Source organism: Apteryx rowi, unplaced genomic scaffold (genome assembly GCF_003343035.1).
Source record: "Apteryx rowi isolate R43461 unplaced genomic scaffold, aptRow1 scaffold_24, whole genome shotgun sequence".
NCBI classification, from domain to species: Eukaryota; Metazoa; Chordata; class Aves; order Apterygiformes; family Apterygidae; genus Apteryx; species Apteryx rowi.
This window is the reverse complement of record NW_020448752.1, coordinates 576,510-590,718: the sequence shown is the minus strand read 5'-3', so window position 1 is coordinate 590,718 and position 14,209 is coordinate 576,510. Positions and strand designations below refer to the sequence as shown.

Here is a 14,209-nt window from a genome sequence, read left to right as displayed (position 1 = left end):
TTCAATACTCAGGTCTTTATAATTCTGCAGAAGATGCTGAAGTAAACAATGAAACTTAGGTTAAAAAAAGTCATTAAAATCTTGTATTTTAACCTACATTTGTGTAGTCTGCTCTAACTGCGGCTACCGCCAAAAAAATGGCAGCTTTGTTTCCCTAAGGCCACATCTAGCATTTAATGACGCCAAACGATGCAAAACGTGATCATTACTACTGCTAGATCCAACCCAGGGAATGGAAGGGAAGCAGATCACCTCCTTCCGTTGGAGTTTCCATACTGGATTAAGCTTATACTGAAACTGCACTCCTAAGAGAGCATTAACAAGATTCAGAAAAATGTACTGTTCTAAATACAGAGGCTGTAAGACATTGGGTGGTTCTCGTGTAGGTAGCACTGGAAAGTGTGCGAATGAATAAAGACCCTGCTACAAGCGAAGGCACCTTTGTCCTCACGTATTCTCAACATTGATTTGTCTGTTGGTCAAAGAGAAGACCTAATATACTTCACGCAGAAAAGTGTCCTGCATTTTCCCGGAATAACAGTTAACGTTTCGTTTGTTTGTCACAATAAGAGAACATACTTCCTGATATGTAATTAGGCAGGTCACTCATCTCTCAAAACGGCAGCAAAGACACTTGAAAGAACATACAACAATTTCTCATTAACTTATTTACCACAACTATGTAAAAACTGAAAAAGAGATCAAATTGAATAACTTGACTACATTAAAGTTATGAAACAGTTTGTATTTTATACACAGAGTATGTACACTGGTTTTGGAAATGTGGGTTTTATCCATGCAAATTCAATACAAAAGCTATTTACAAAAAATAATAGTAGGAACATTTTTTTCAAAAGAAACATATACATGTTGGAAGCTCCAGCAATAATGGAAGTCCTGAAAAAAGACTTAAGATACAGTATTGTACAGGTAGACAATCTTCAGAAGTGTGGAAAATGCACTTTACAAGAACATGAAATGCAAAATGAATTAAAATGCACTATCAAATAGATGTTGTAAGTATATATACACAATTTAATCATCTTATTAAATGATCACTCTCCAGCTGTGCCTCAGAACTACTTCTCTCACGTCTTGCACACATTTACACAATGATCATTTGGTTACATTTTGCTTTCTGAGTTTTATAATCACAAGTTACAAAATAAAATAACTGAATGCCAACCGAGTGATAATTGTAAAGCAATCACATTTTCCTTGTTCTACACATTACACAATAGTAAAAAGTATTCACATTATTCCCAACATAATACACCTCACTACCCTTTTGCAATGCCTGCGTATGCCCTCCATGGACGTTGCAAAGATTTGCATTAACTGTTGGTGGAACTGACATTAACAGTTGCAACCCAGGAATTCCCACAGTTGCAGCAATGCTTCCTGTAACACATGGATTCAGTAAACAGAACGCCATTAACATTTGCATATGCAGAGCCCAATCTTGCACATGCTCCAGAAAGACTATTAACACTGAATAATGGAAGTTTCCATGCCAGCAATGGCACAACCAAATCCTAAACAAATTCTGGAAAGATTTCACTGGTTCGCTCCAATTTAAAAACAAAGCAAACCTAAAAAGTGGTTTTGGACTTAATTCCAAATACTAGCTATTTCACAATCTGCCTCAATAAAATTAGAACAGTTTTGCTAGGGGGGGAAATGTCAGGTTTGCCTTATTTCACACAATTTTGAAAGAACTGCAGAAATCCCTGTTAGTGCCAAGAATTCATTATAAGTGACTTATTTTATGCTGTAGCTCAGTTACAAAACTGCTGAGGGAAATTCTGGTTTCACTGAAGTCAATGGAAAGTTTCTCAAAAGGATTTAATTTGTTGTTGGTTCATGCTGTTCTTCTCCATTGTTTGCTAAGAGACTAAAGGAGTCGTCAGTTTTTTTGTTTTTGTTTTTTAAGATTAGGATTCTGAAGCATATATAGAAAACACATTAAAAATATACTCCTTTAAAAATGTAGTTGTCTATAAAATATTTGAACTGAAAATGAATGATGTCATCGTTTTTACAATAACTTTTTTTCCTTCCATAGAAGCTGATTAGGTAGACTTAAAGCAATCCCCCTTGCCTCCCACTTTTTCCAAAAAAGTAGGTCCAAAACAACTGCTGAATAAATACAATATGTAACCGCAATTTTAAATTATACATTATCAAAATTCTGCTATGCGAAATACTTAAGACAAATAAAACAAAGCTGCATTTTCTTATGTAAAAATACAGAGTCAGAACTACTCCAGTACAGTGGCAAGTTTAAACTGAAATTAAGTTGACCAGAAATCCTATTTTAACAGTCAAAAACCAACAGAAATTTTCTTTCCAGGAGGAGAATAATTTTTTACCTTCATATTTATGTTTCCAAAAGATCTGTGCCATAAAATTCCTGATTAAAAAATGGTAGCTTGCATTTTCCTCCATTTGTACATGCCGTAGTATGTTTTCCATGTGGAAAACAGTATTAYTGTTTTGGTTCTCTTACTTGACAGGATAAGATACACTAATCCGTTAGAGTCATAGTGCAATTTTCCATCAGTGAAGTTCTCTAGTTCCTAGAGCAAGCTTTCTCTCTAGCCCACTACGTCATTATTTGCTGGTGGGAGTTAAATATTGGCAAATGCCTACTTATCTATTACTCTCAAAATCTTAGTGTTTGTTTAGATTCCAAAGATTTATTTAAAAGAATTCTGCAGCCTACTACGTGGAAGGATGTTCCCTTGAGATGTTGCCCAGGGACCACGCAGGTGAGCCTTGCCACATGCTCCTTAGCTCCTTGCCTCATGTAGGTTCTCGTGACTGTAACCAGTGCAGGCAGCTCTGAGTACTAAGGATCCGCCAGGAACTGGTCTGCTTTCCTTAATGTACAGTAGTTTGAAATAATTTATTTCTTTCTCTACTAATTCTTTCCTGAAGTCTCTTCATTGTGAAATTATTCGATATAAAACCAGAGAGCACCATCTCCTTGGACAAGTAGATTTTGCCTTTCCAACTGAAGATCATGGTAGGGTTTTTTTGTTTTGTTTTGTTTTTTAAATCAGAAGGGTCATCTGTAAACAGGAAATATTTCACAATTTTTTTTGTTTGTTTGTTTTTAAAAGAACATAAAGGTCACTGTTTAATATGACGTACTTCATCACGGAAACACATATATTACTCTGACATAGCGTGGAAAGAGAGAAGTTTGGTTTACCAATACAAAAGTCATCTCCTGTCTGGAGGAACTGCTAAAAAACGCTGCAAAAATCTACCATTGTAAGTTGCTTTAAGATTAAATCCACAATTCAGATTGAAAAATACGTTAAAGTTAAGGTTGACTGAATCTTTGCCCGTTAGTTGACTAAGATTTGGTACATCATTAACGTGCTTATCTCTGCACTGGCATACAGATCTGTTCTCAGACAGTCGGGCAGATTGCAGCCCTATCATATACAAGAGCTACCTTTTGCACAAGCATTTAAGAAATGAGCAAAAGGAAGCAATGCCGGAGTTTTTTCTCCTCTATGACATTGAGGAGAGAAGTGAAAATTTGGTTAGTGAAAAAAACAGATGTCTTTTCAACTTTGGTTTAAATTTGGCCGCAGATTTATGTCAATAATCTGAGAATACTGCYGCTGAACCACAATTTTAGAGCAACAAAAAACCCCGATGGCAGTCCTCACCTGCACTTTCATTGAGGCTACATATCTTCCCAGAGAATGAAAGCTGTGCTTCASAGTAATTTTTCCTGCCATCTTAATACTGTATATGGCACATAAGAATATTTTTAAATAAATGGATCAATGTAATATTTTATAATTGCCTTTGGTTTACCAGAGATCGCTAATTTCTGTCATTTCTTTTAGAATTAGCTTACAGCAGACCCTGCAAAACACTACTGCCAAGAATTTCAAAACTAAAGCTTTGCTCATGTCAAACAAGTTTAACCAAGCCATCATGGTCAGCAGCTTTGGTTTCCTATAAAGAGTGAAATCACTGAAGTCAACAGCAAAACCTACATTGATTTCAGTGGAGCTAGGATTTTACCCAGAAATTATGATAATTCATGTCATAGTTATTTACTGTTCCAAATGTATTCCTCTGCATTTTATAATACTTTCAATTCTCAGTTATATTTTGGAAGATCTTCAGCTGTAAGGGTATAACCAGGTTTCTGGATCCTCTGCAATACCCCAACTAGCACACGGAATTAGCTATATTATATAATAGCTGTGAAGCATTTCTGAGATACTGCATATGAAGTCACCAAACTTTAAAACAAACATTTTAATGCCACTACTTTAAGATCTCACAATATCTGGGACATTATTGCTTAAAGGAAAGATCATTCATGTGTGACATACTGCAGCCATTCAAACATCCAATGACATAAGAAACAGGGAAAAAAAATATATATACACAAGGCCAGAAGCCCTCTGTCAGTATGCTCTTTCATTCAGTAATTTACAGTTTCATATCACATTATTGCAGTAACTTTGTATAGCATCTACAATAACAAAAGCACCCTAGTAACTCTTACATTTATTAGGAAAACTTAATGAATTCTCCTAAAGCTTTTAATGTTAAGTCAAAAGCAAAACTCCAAACAACCACAATAGCAATTAGGCAGGCCTCTGATAAACGTTTTAAAAACCCCTATCGGCTGTGCCAAATATTAAGTAATCACTTTATTTCCTAAACAAAATAGAAAAAGGTCATCTCAAATGTACGAAATGTTGGGAGCAGGGATTCTGGGATCACAGTAGTTCACTATTGCCACTGGAGCAATTTTCTCTTACAAGTAGTAAAGAGGGAGCGGGGAAGAGGAATATGCAGTAACGAATAAGGTGAAGTTCCTGGATCTGTGAACAAGCAGAAAAAGAAATACAGAGATGCTGGGATCAGATGGAAAGGAAGGAAGGGGACAGTAGGCGGATTCTCGTACAGGGAAGAGAGCAACTATTTCCACTGGCCATTTTAAAATTGAGTGCTGTATAAACTTTTTTAGTATCTCTTTTGCAGTTGGTTCCCCCAAAAAATCACAAAGGGAATGGCTAATTGTAGCRTGGCTTTAGAGTATTTGTGAAAGCAGCTAAAGAAAGATGAGAAAAGATTCATCTGGACATGCAGGATCACTCCTCAAACTTCTCCTGGGAATACTGGAAGGCCTTAACCTTTGCAATGCTAAAAAGGAAATCCTGTAAGAATCATGATTATCCTTCCCCATGATGCCTGCTGAAAAGCATGAAGAGGGGCCGTAATAATTTCCACAAAATGGCAAAGCAAGACTGCTTCTAGCAAGTTTGTGTGGAAGAACACCAGAATGCTTAAAAAACTAAATGCTGTTTTAGTGGTTTTCAGCTTAAGAGACACAATTCAAAATGAGCACGTCAACTTCATATCTAATTTTCAAGTTATTTTGGAAATAGTGGGTTAAGTTTTAAAAAAATTGTAAGCAGCTGGCATACTACAAGAGAATTCTTAATGTTTACATTGTGATAACTATCATCTCCCTGACACATAGTATTATTTCAAGAAATAAAAAATAATCAGTGAATGAAAAAAACCTCACTATAGTCAGTGAGCTATGAAGAATGAATTTATTTCTAACTGGAAAAAAGAAAGTGCTACTTTAGGATCAGAACACATTTAAAATATGACAATGAAATAGTAGCGTAAATCAAGCCACATAATCTAGATGACAATTTAATTTCTTTACAGCTAGCAAGTCTGTGGCTACCATACTAAAATAGAGCACTTTTTTTTATTGTCAAGTATCATAGCAAGGAATTGAAAGATAACAAACCTTTCTTAAATTATGTTCTGCAAGTGGAGCAGAGACAAAAATCCTGCTTAGTGAATTATATTAAGCTTACTCATTTTAGTCTTAGCAAGACTTTTCTGACATTGCCTTTAGTGAAAAATACTCATTTTAAAAACTCAAATCTCTGTTTTATGTGAATGATTTGAAAAACAATTAGAGATAAATAAACTAGCATGTTTCAACATCAAGGCAATCCAATTTCCTTAAGCAAATATTTTTGTAACCAACAATTTGTAATGATGACTTCACAAATTAAGTTGTAATTAACTTGTCAATKAGCTATACATTGAGAATACACTATATAAACAATAGTGTATTTTAACTATTACACATGAATCAGTCTGTTTCACTTCATTTTAAAATGAAGTAACTTYTAAAAAATCTTGTAATTGGAAGTTTATTTTTTCTCTCAACTATTGATATTAAGGGCTATTATAACTGAAATAGGGAGTAGATGATACCCCTCCCTCGTTCTTTTATGAATTTTATCAAGTGGTTTCTGGATCAACCAGCAAGAACAGAATTAAATTCTGTTATACATTGACAAACATATCCGTTGATCTAAATTAACAGCTTAAACCAGAAAATCAGTGACAGTCAGAACCTAACATTTTCTGTCTTTTTCCCTTTTTTTTCTTTTCTTCTCTCTTTTGAGCTACCTATTCGTGAAGAACAAACTAATGCAAACAGACTTATTACCAAAATTACCAAATGATTTGCAACTTTTTTGGAGAGGAATTCAATTGTGTATGGTTTCAGAATGTTCTCAAAACACTGAGATCTTGTGCAGAAACAAACAAGTACATATACCCAGAAGTTTAATAACTACCACTGTGGGAATATTTTTTCTTTCTACATTTGTCCAGAAAGGTCTCACGTCTCAGCACAGTGACATCTGTACAAACTGATTTGTGTGCTATGCCACGCGTGTGTGTAAATTTTACAATAAACCCTGTAAACACTAAAAATAAATATCCCAACACTGATATTTTTCAACTAAATTATGGATAAATCTGTTGTAAAAATGTAATGTGAAATCAGGAACAATATTACATAAAATCCTGAAAGTYACAGCGTAAACCTGAGATTTTGGCAGTTTTATCAAAAATGTCCTAAATTACTTTGTATGCATCACTAGTCCTCACGTCTTACTCACCATGTACATTACTGTTTGTCCCAAACAAAGGAAAGCAGACAACCTTTTTGTCCAACAATACATTAAAACAAAAGTGATTAGGTATCAAATTAAATATCATAAATAAAAATGTATTTACAGTATTTTCTAATCATTAGACAATAAAATAACCAATTAAATTGTGCAACAAACTTAAAACATCCAACATCAAAAAAGTGAAGTATTATTCAAATCTTCACATACTGACTTTACAAAAAACTATTAAAATATTTAAAAATTCCCATTGTATCTATTTTAAACAAAGAAATTGCAAAAATGTTTAAGACCGTTAAGAGTTATCAATTACACAGGCACTTCACATGTAAACAATCTACAGTACAACTGAAAAAAATATTTGGCACCAACCTAGAAGACTGGAAAAACTCAAAATATGTTCTTTTTCCCATTCTATGCTGTTTGTATAATTACCATAAACTCAGACTAAATACTGGCAATGTTAGAAGTTTGTAAGTTACAATCAGGAGTGCAAGAAATAAAGAACTCAAACTTTAAGCTTTCTGAAAGAGTAAAAGTGGATTACATGGGATCAGTCACTCAGATTTTTACCATCATATCAATGCTACATTTTTGTTTTACCTTTAAATCAATGATTGACTTTAATCTTTCAAGCAAGGGGTTTGGGTTTTGTACTTCTAAAGAAATTCAAACAACATTTTCAATGTAGGAAAAGAAATCCATCTTTTAATTGTAACATCATGAGATGTTACAGAAGCTTTTATGGCAGCTTTTGACTTAGGTTAACTGGAAAGAGAACTTCAATCTCTTTGTGCATCCAATTACACACAAAAAAATCATTATGTTCTGTTAACTGTCAGCTGACTCCAAGGTTTTACGTACAACTCCAAAGTAAGGCTCTCTACAGCATTAGGACACATATTAGTTTTTGATGGCTTGGATGTTCCAATTTAGGAAGCTAAATTGCCCCAGAGCAATCCATATCAACAGACCAAATGGTAAGTTGTTTAGCTTCCAAGAAGTCACGTTACATGGAGGAAAGCTGAGATAGTTTCAACGTAGGTAATTCAAGCAGAGCTTGAACTGTGAGGCCAACTTTAACCAGACCCCTTTCCTCCAGTATGTGATGAGGCAAGCAGAGTCTTTCCTGTAAAATAAAGTGGTACACGTATTATGCTTGATTCATTTTTTCCAAGCTGGGTAACAAAAGTATTTTCTCTGAAGTCTCATTTACTTCACTATCAGACATTTGCATAGAAAATGGCTTTGACTTCAGATTTTGCATGTGGCTCTCTACAGTARCAGAATGCTCAGAAATTAATTGCATCTAAAATTCCCATTTGAGGATGAAAAATTCACTCAAACTATGAATGCATAACCAGCAAAAAGAACATTTAAAATGTTAAGCTACAACAACAGCAGAAGATACATAAAAGACGGTGCTAATTTCATAAAGCCAAAGACTATTTCTTTTCACAATCAGAGCAAGGCTGATGGGCAGTGCTGGCTCAGTGGCCTACTTCCCCCTTCCTGTTATTTTGTAGAAGGGACACCTAGAAAGTGCTGATAGACTAGGTCCTCAGTAATGAATCATTCCCCAGTGAAGTCATTTTTCAGTTTAAAAAGGCTCTGACAGCACAACCTGGACATTTTTCCCCCCCCATGCTAACTGCTGTTACAGGTAACTCAGTACATGAATCTTTGAATCCTTAATTTCTGAAAGACCTAGGGCTTCATGCAAGATGGAAGCTGAGGCAGGGCAGAAACCCACGGTTTTAAATCCATGAACTAATTTTCTTGTTCCAGTGAAGTGCGGTGAGAGAGATTTGTCTCTCCCCTAAAACGCAGGACATGGTTTAACTTTTTCCCCCACCCTGAGAGAAGTAAAAGGATGAACTTGGGCAACAGGAACATGATAATGAGCTGCAACTACAACTGTGCTAAAGGCTACATATTTCTGTAGTATGATCTGCAAGATTTTTCCTAGGCAGACACTGAAACTCATTCCAAAGTTGAGTTGCTAAACTAAGACTTTCAAATATTACAGCAACAATTATCTCACATCAGTTTTTCTGTTCTTTGTTTTACGGAGGTCAGTATCATTTTTACTACATGGAACTAACCAGAAACCCATAGAGATGAAGTGTCTTGTTCAAGTTCAGGCCACCAGCTAGAAATGGGACACTTGACTTCTTTCATACAATTAAAGCTCCCCGATCAGCACTATAATCACTAGGCTCCCTGAATTTACCCAGAAAAATGAACTGCAGTACTGCTGACGTATGTTCTCTGATTACTGTAAATAAGTATAGTAGTCAATAAAGCAATTCGTATACCTGTGGAACGCCCAATTTTTTACAAGCATCAAGAAAGTTTTCAACATTTCTTCGGCACTTTGCCATACTGAGTTTAGGCTGTAAAGACAGGATGTTAGATCTTCGTCATACATTTGTAAAGGATTGTATATTTCTGATGCAAATTCAGTAACAGTTGCTAAAACACAAACTAGAACACRAAACAAATTCTGTGAACACTCAGTATATGACAACAGCTTTTAAACCAAACTTCTGAGCCTTGTTTAACACTTCTTGAAGGAAAATGGAGGTGGTGAATGTAGCCAATTAATATGATAAACATGATTCATGATTTTTAGTATTGAGCTTTAACAGCCTGTTTTCACGTAAGAGACAAATAAAAGTGAGATAAATGACTTACCACTGCTGGCGATGGTACATGAATGCTGGCAACAGAACGTGGCCTTATGTGATTGGCTAAATGGCAAAGAATGACTCCATCCATCAATGCTGCTCCAATATCATCCGGCAAAATTACTTTTAACCTTGATTCAAGATTCTGTTAAAGAAAATTCCATAGGTAAGTGACTTTCAACTTTGGGTTAATTTTTAATTTTAAATCCAGAATTTTTGTTTTAAAGCGTTAAGTTTAAAAAGGACACGCTAATCCTAAAACGAAATAAATGAAGTCAAGCTCACGCTCTACTGAGTACAAATATCCTTTATATTATTAATCTTATGTTTTTTCTGCTCGTTTTTTTAATGGCACAATTAGACACACTGAGAAAGAGAGTCTGCCAGCTACTACCACGGCTCACAACTCGGAAGCATGTGATGAACTAACTACATGCAATAGGAAAGCACAGAATTTAAGGGCAGAAATCACACACAGATTTACCAGGAGAAATAAGAGGGAAGAGGGGAATACGATCACTTCAGGCATGGCTGATGTTTCACTTATGTGCCAAGTGACAGTTAAGTAGTGTAGGAAATGGTGGCCGGGAAGGTCCCACACTTGTGTTGCAAGACAGAGGGGGGAATCAGGGAATGTTTTTTTATCTCATTCCAGCAACAAGCTTTCACAGATCAGGATGTGGACCAGACAGAACAGAAACAGCCTTCACAGAAGTCACAACCCAAACTAGCACTACCCTGGAAAGCAAAGCTGCTACCACAGCATTTACCGTTCACAGTGAATTTACTGTTAACTAAAACTATTAAATATCTGAAAACAGAGTTATATGGAAAACAACTTACTGGAATTTTGAAATTTAGATCCCATTCGATATTAGGTAATTCACAGCAAGTTCTACACACAAAAAGCACTTGGCTATTCTTCAAATCTCAGATGAAGCACACAAAGCAGCACACACTGAATTAGACTTAGGGTCTCCCTAGGAATGTTAGAAACCTAAAAATATTTTCCCTGCATTCAGCTAAAAAAATTTTTGGTTCCGGCGGACCAAAAATACTACCAGTGTCCTCTGGGATATAAAGGTATCCCAATGATACACTTTTGTTGTTTAATTTTACTGTAACTGCCTGTTGTCAGACAGGTAGAAAGACAGCTCTGTTGCACAAAATTCCTTGGGAAGAAATATCACTGCAGAGATGCCCTAGTACAACCGGAATGATTCCCAGGCCTTTATTATAAAGATGTAAAAATTGTAGTACAGAGCAAACTAAATACACTGCACCCAACAGCTTGAACCAATATACTAAATAAGGGTACATACATTGCGAAGTTGTCTTATTTGTTCCCTTTCTTCCCTTAAATGCTCCATTTTCCTCCTCATTGTAAATCCAGGATCCATTGCTCCATAGTCCTGGCGAGATGCGCGGCTAAAAGCTGTTGAACGTTAGTGAACTTAGTTTTCAGAATTCAGATTAAAAAAAGTGCAATGACGAAAAATCCACCAACAAGGACGAAATGGGCAGAAAAAAGCTGCAGAACTTTTCAGAACTGAGACTTTTCAGAATCCTAAGGAAAAGGCTGCTCTCTATGAAACAGAACTTTCAAAGCACATGGATCATCTTATTTAACTGCAAATCTGTAACTAGAAAATATGGAGGTAGAATACACAATACACAAATATCCATTTGATGTATATAATTCCCTTTGTACATTAGCAAGCTTATCCTGAAGCCTAGCCTTGTCTATTAAATACTCTTAACTACATATACATTACTAATTTTCATTGTCAGAAAGCTTTTAATATGATCAATTGTATTATTTTACAGAATGCTGGCAAATAAAGCTTTTGTAGCAATTCTGTTCTATTTTTAAGTATTCTAGCCTGTACTTTCGAGAAAAAGATTCAGTATTTAATTCTTCAGAACCTTCTTGCTTCTAATAGTTTGGATTTTAGCAAGAGATCTAACATTCAAAAAAATCACAGGTATTTCATAGCAGATGTTCTTGAAATCACTGCTCTGATCTTTTACATTATGAGAATATGCATTTTGTATACAGAGAAATAAAATTGTATTTTACTTACAATGTTTATGGAAGTATCTAAAAAACACACTAAGATTTTGGGATTTCTTCTGTAACACCTCTTTTGTGAGAGAGTGAACTGTTCTCAGAACTATGCTATGTCAAGAGCAAGTCTTAAAAGCCATACAAAGATTTTTGCTCACAGCCAAGAGATAAAATGCCATATAACACTCAAGAACAGAGGGGAAAGGAGAGCTTTAGAAGGGGTTTGCAGATGTGAGCTGGCAACAGCTCCTAGGAGCTGCACCAGGGAACCAAAAAAAAAAAAAAGGGGGGGGGGCAGACAAATGGTAAAACAACCTTGCGTGCACCCATCAAATCTGCAMCTTCCTGCAGCCAAGGCTGTAAATAAGTCAAAGGCCTCTAAATAAGCTCTGCTGTGCTTCCCTCATACGTGCAACACACACAACTCTGGCACACAAGTCTCCCTTGACTGCTTACAAATCACAAGCGATTAGAGCCCCTGAAGGAGCCACCTGCATGATCTTAGGCAGACGTATTCTGCTATTGAGGGATCACGAATGAGTATTACGGAGGTCAAGCTTTGTTAACGTACAAACAGAATGAAACTAAACTCTGAAGAGTTCGGATCATTTTTCTTAATGATTTTGCAGAAGGACTTTTCCAGTTAATACTACTCTCAAGGGAACAAAGACTGCACAGTAGCCTTGCCAAACTACATTTTCCAATACAGCATTCACATTGACAGTTCTAAACAAAAGAATACTGTACCAGTTAAAAAAAATCTGYACTATTTCTTCCTAGATTTCAGAGGAATGAAAATCTGCTTTAGACAATCCCATCCGACACAATTGTCTTTCGGGGGACTGGCAGACTCTGAAAGATCTGGGCGCAACAAGGCGCGAAGCCATTAAACTGGCAAAGTGCTGCTCCACATATCCTTTCATAGGACAAATTACAAAAACCTACTTCTCTTGAAACCCTTCTGCGTCAGCCATCAAGTCTCAACAAGACTTGCATGCTGTCCCCCTGTTCTTTGTGGGTGACTAAATATGCAGAAAATAAATTAATGAAATAACAAATCACTGTGCAACTTGGGCAACTTTCAATTATTAGTTTGCCAAAGCAGCTGTCTATGCCTTTCCCAGTACTATGTTTGTGGTAAGCACACCGAGTGGATTGCTGTACCGTGGCCTCTCTTTGTATTCGTTCCAATTCATGCATCTGCTATCCTTACTGACTGTTCCAGCCTGGGGAAGAAACATCTGTTCTATCACGCTATGTCAGAGAAGAGCAGCTTACCTGACCTTGGTTTGAGACCAAACGGACCATGAGTGTTACTGTCTGTCCTTTCATAATCCTGTGAAAAGAGATTAAATGAATGGAAGAAAACTGACTTTAAGAATTAACTTTTGTTCCCATCAAGATAAAGTTTAAGTTATTCCTGCCTAAAGTGAGTCCTTCTACTTAATAACACTTAGCATCAACTTTTTTTTTTTAAAGAAATGTTTACTTTGAATTATGAAGATCAGTTTTTCTCATGCAACCATCTAATTTGAGAAATATACTCAGTAATCTGATATGCACACCAGACTTCCTTATTTCAGCTCATTTCGCTATATTTGGGAGATGCTTTCCTCATTCTGCTCCCTCAGGTTCCCTTTTGACATTAGGAGGAAATAATTATCGTATTTGGTGTATTTTATTCATAGCTTAGTAGTGCAACCATAGTGAGACCTGCATGGATTTTCCTTAGAAAGGAAAACAACTGATGAATCAAGCTGTGAAGCTATACCACAGCAGTGAAGATAGAACTGTGAAGGATGAAACCTCTTAAAAAGTCTCAGCATCTCTGGGTTCCCTATGATGGACAGAATACTAAACCACAAGTACTTAAAATCTTCTGAACTGCTAGTTCAGTGTGGATACCTACAAAACATGCCAAATTTGATTTTTCTTATTAGTTATTTTCATTAGGAAAGATAATGGAGACCAAACAATGCATCCTTCTGACAAACCAGCCCAGAAAAAAAACCAAACAGTAATAATCTAGGAGAGCTCAAATAGTTGCAAAGGTAAAACAAGTTGAAGAAATTAACATTGTGCTAATATCTGTCTCTGATTCCTATTTATATCTGACTTTTTATTATGAAAGGCATGTGAAATATTTCTAATTCCAGTTTCAAAGAAAACTATCAGCTTAATATTTGTATGGGAAACCTGGTGACAACAGTAATGTGCATAAAGAAATGTTTGTTGAATGAAAAACAAAACCACAAACTTGTACCTCAGACGACACAGGAGACTGTGGGGACACATTAGTATTATCACTGTCTTGCTAAAAAGAAATCAAAGAGATGAAATTATAAAATGAAAATTATGATTTAACAATAAAAGCATGAAATTATGAAATACATACACCATACATGAAACGTGCGACATCTGTCAAACATGGCACATTGGTAGCAACTGAATTTAAA

The 14,209-nt window shown here is 35.8% G+C and overlaps 1 protein-coding gene across 2 annotated transcripts in view; it reads right to left on the bottom strand.

The window, feature by feature from the left end:
- Positions 1 to 724: 724 nt before the first annotated feature.
- The window catches only part of LRCH2 (leucine rich repeats and calponin homology domain containing 2), a 35,620-nt gene continuing 22,135 nt past the window's right edge, over positions 725 to 14,209 (bottom strand). For both annotated transcript variants that reach the window (XM_026066174.1, XM_026066173.1), the window contains 6 exons: positions 14,017 to 14,067; positions 13,032 to 13,089; positions 11,008 to 11,120; positions 9,693 to 9,830; positions 9,314 to 9,391; positions 725 to 8,124 (listed from right to left, as the gene is read on the bottom strand). In XM_026066174.1, coding sequence (XP_025921959.1) covers positions 8,005 to 8,124; positions 9,314 to 9,391; positions 9,693 to 9,830; positions 11,008 to 11,120; positions 13,032 to 13,089; positions 14,017 to 14,067 — 558 coding nt within the window. In that variant the 3' untranslated portion in view covers positions 725 to 8,004. The remainder of the gene's footprint in view (positions 8,125 to 9,313; positions 9,392 to 9,692; positions 9,831 to 11,007; positions 11,121 to 13,031; positions 13,090 to 14,016; positions 14,068 to 14,209) is intronic.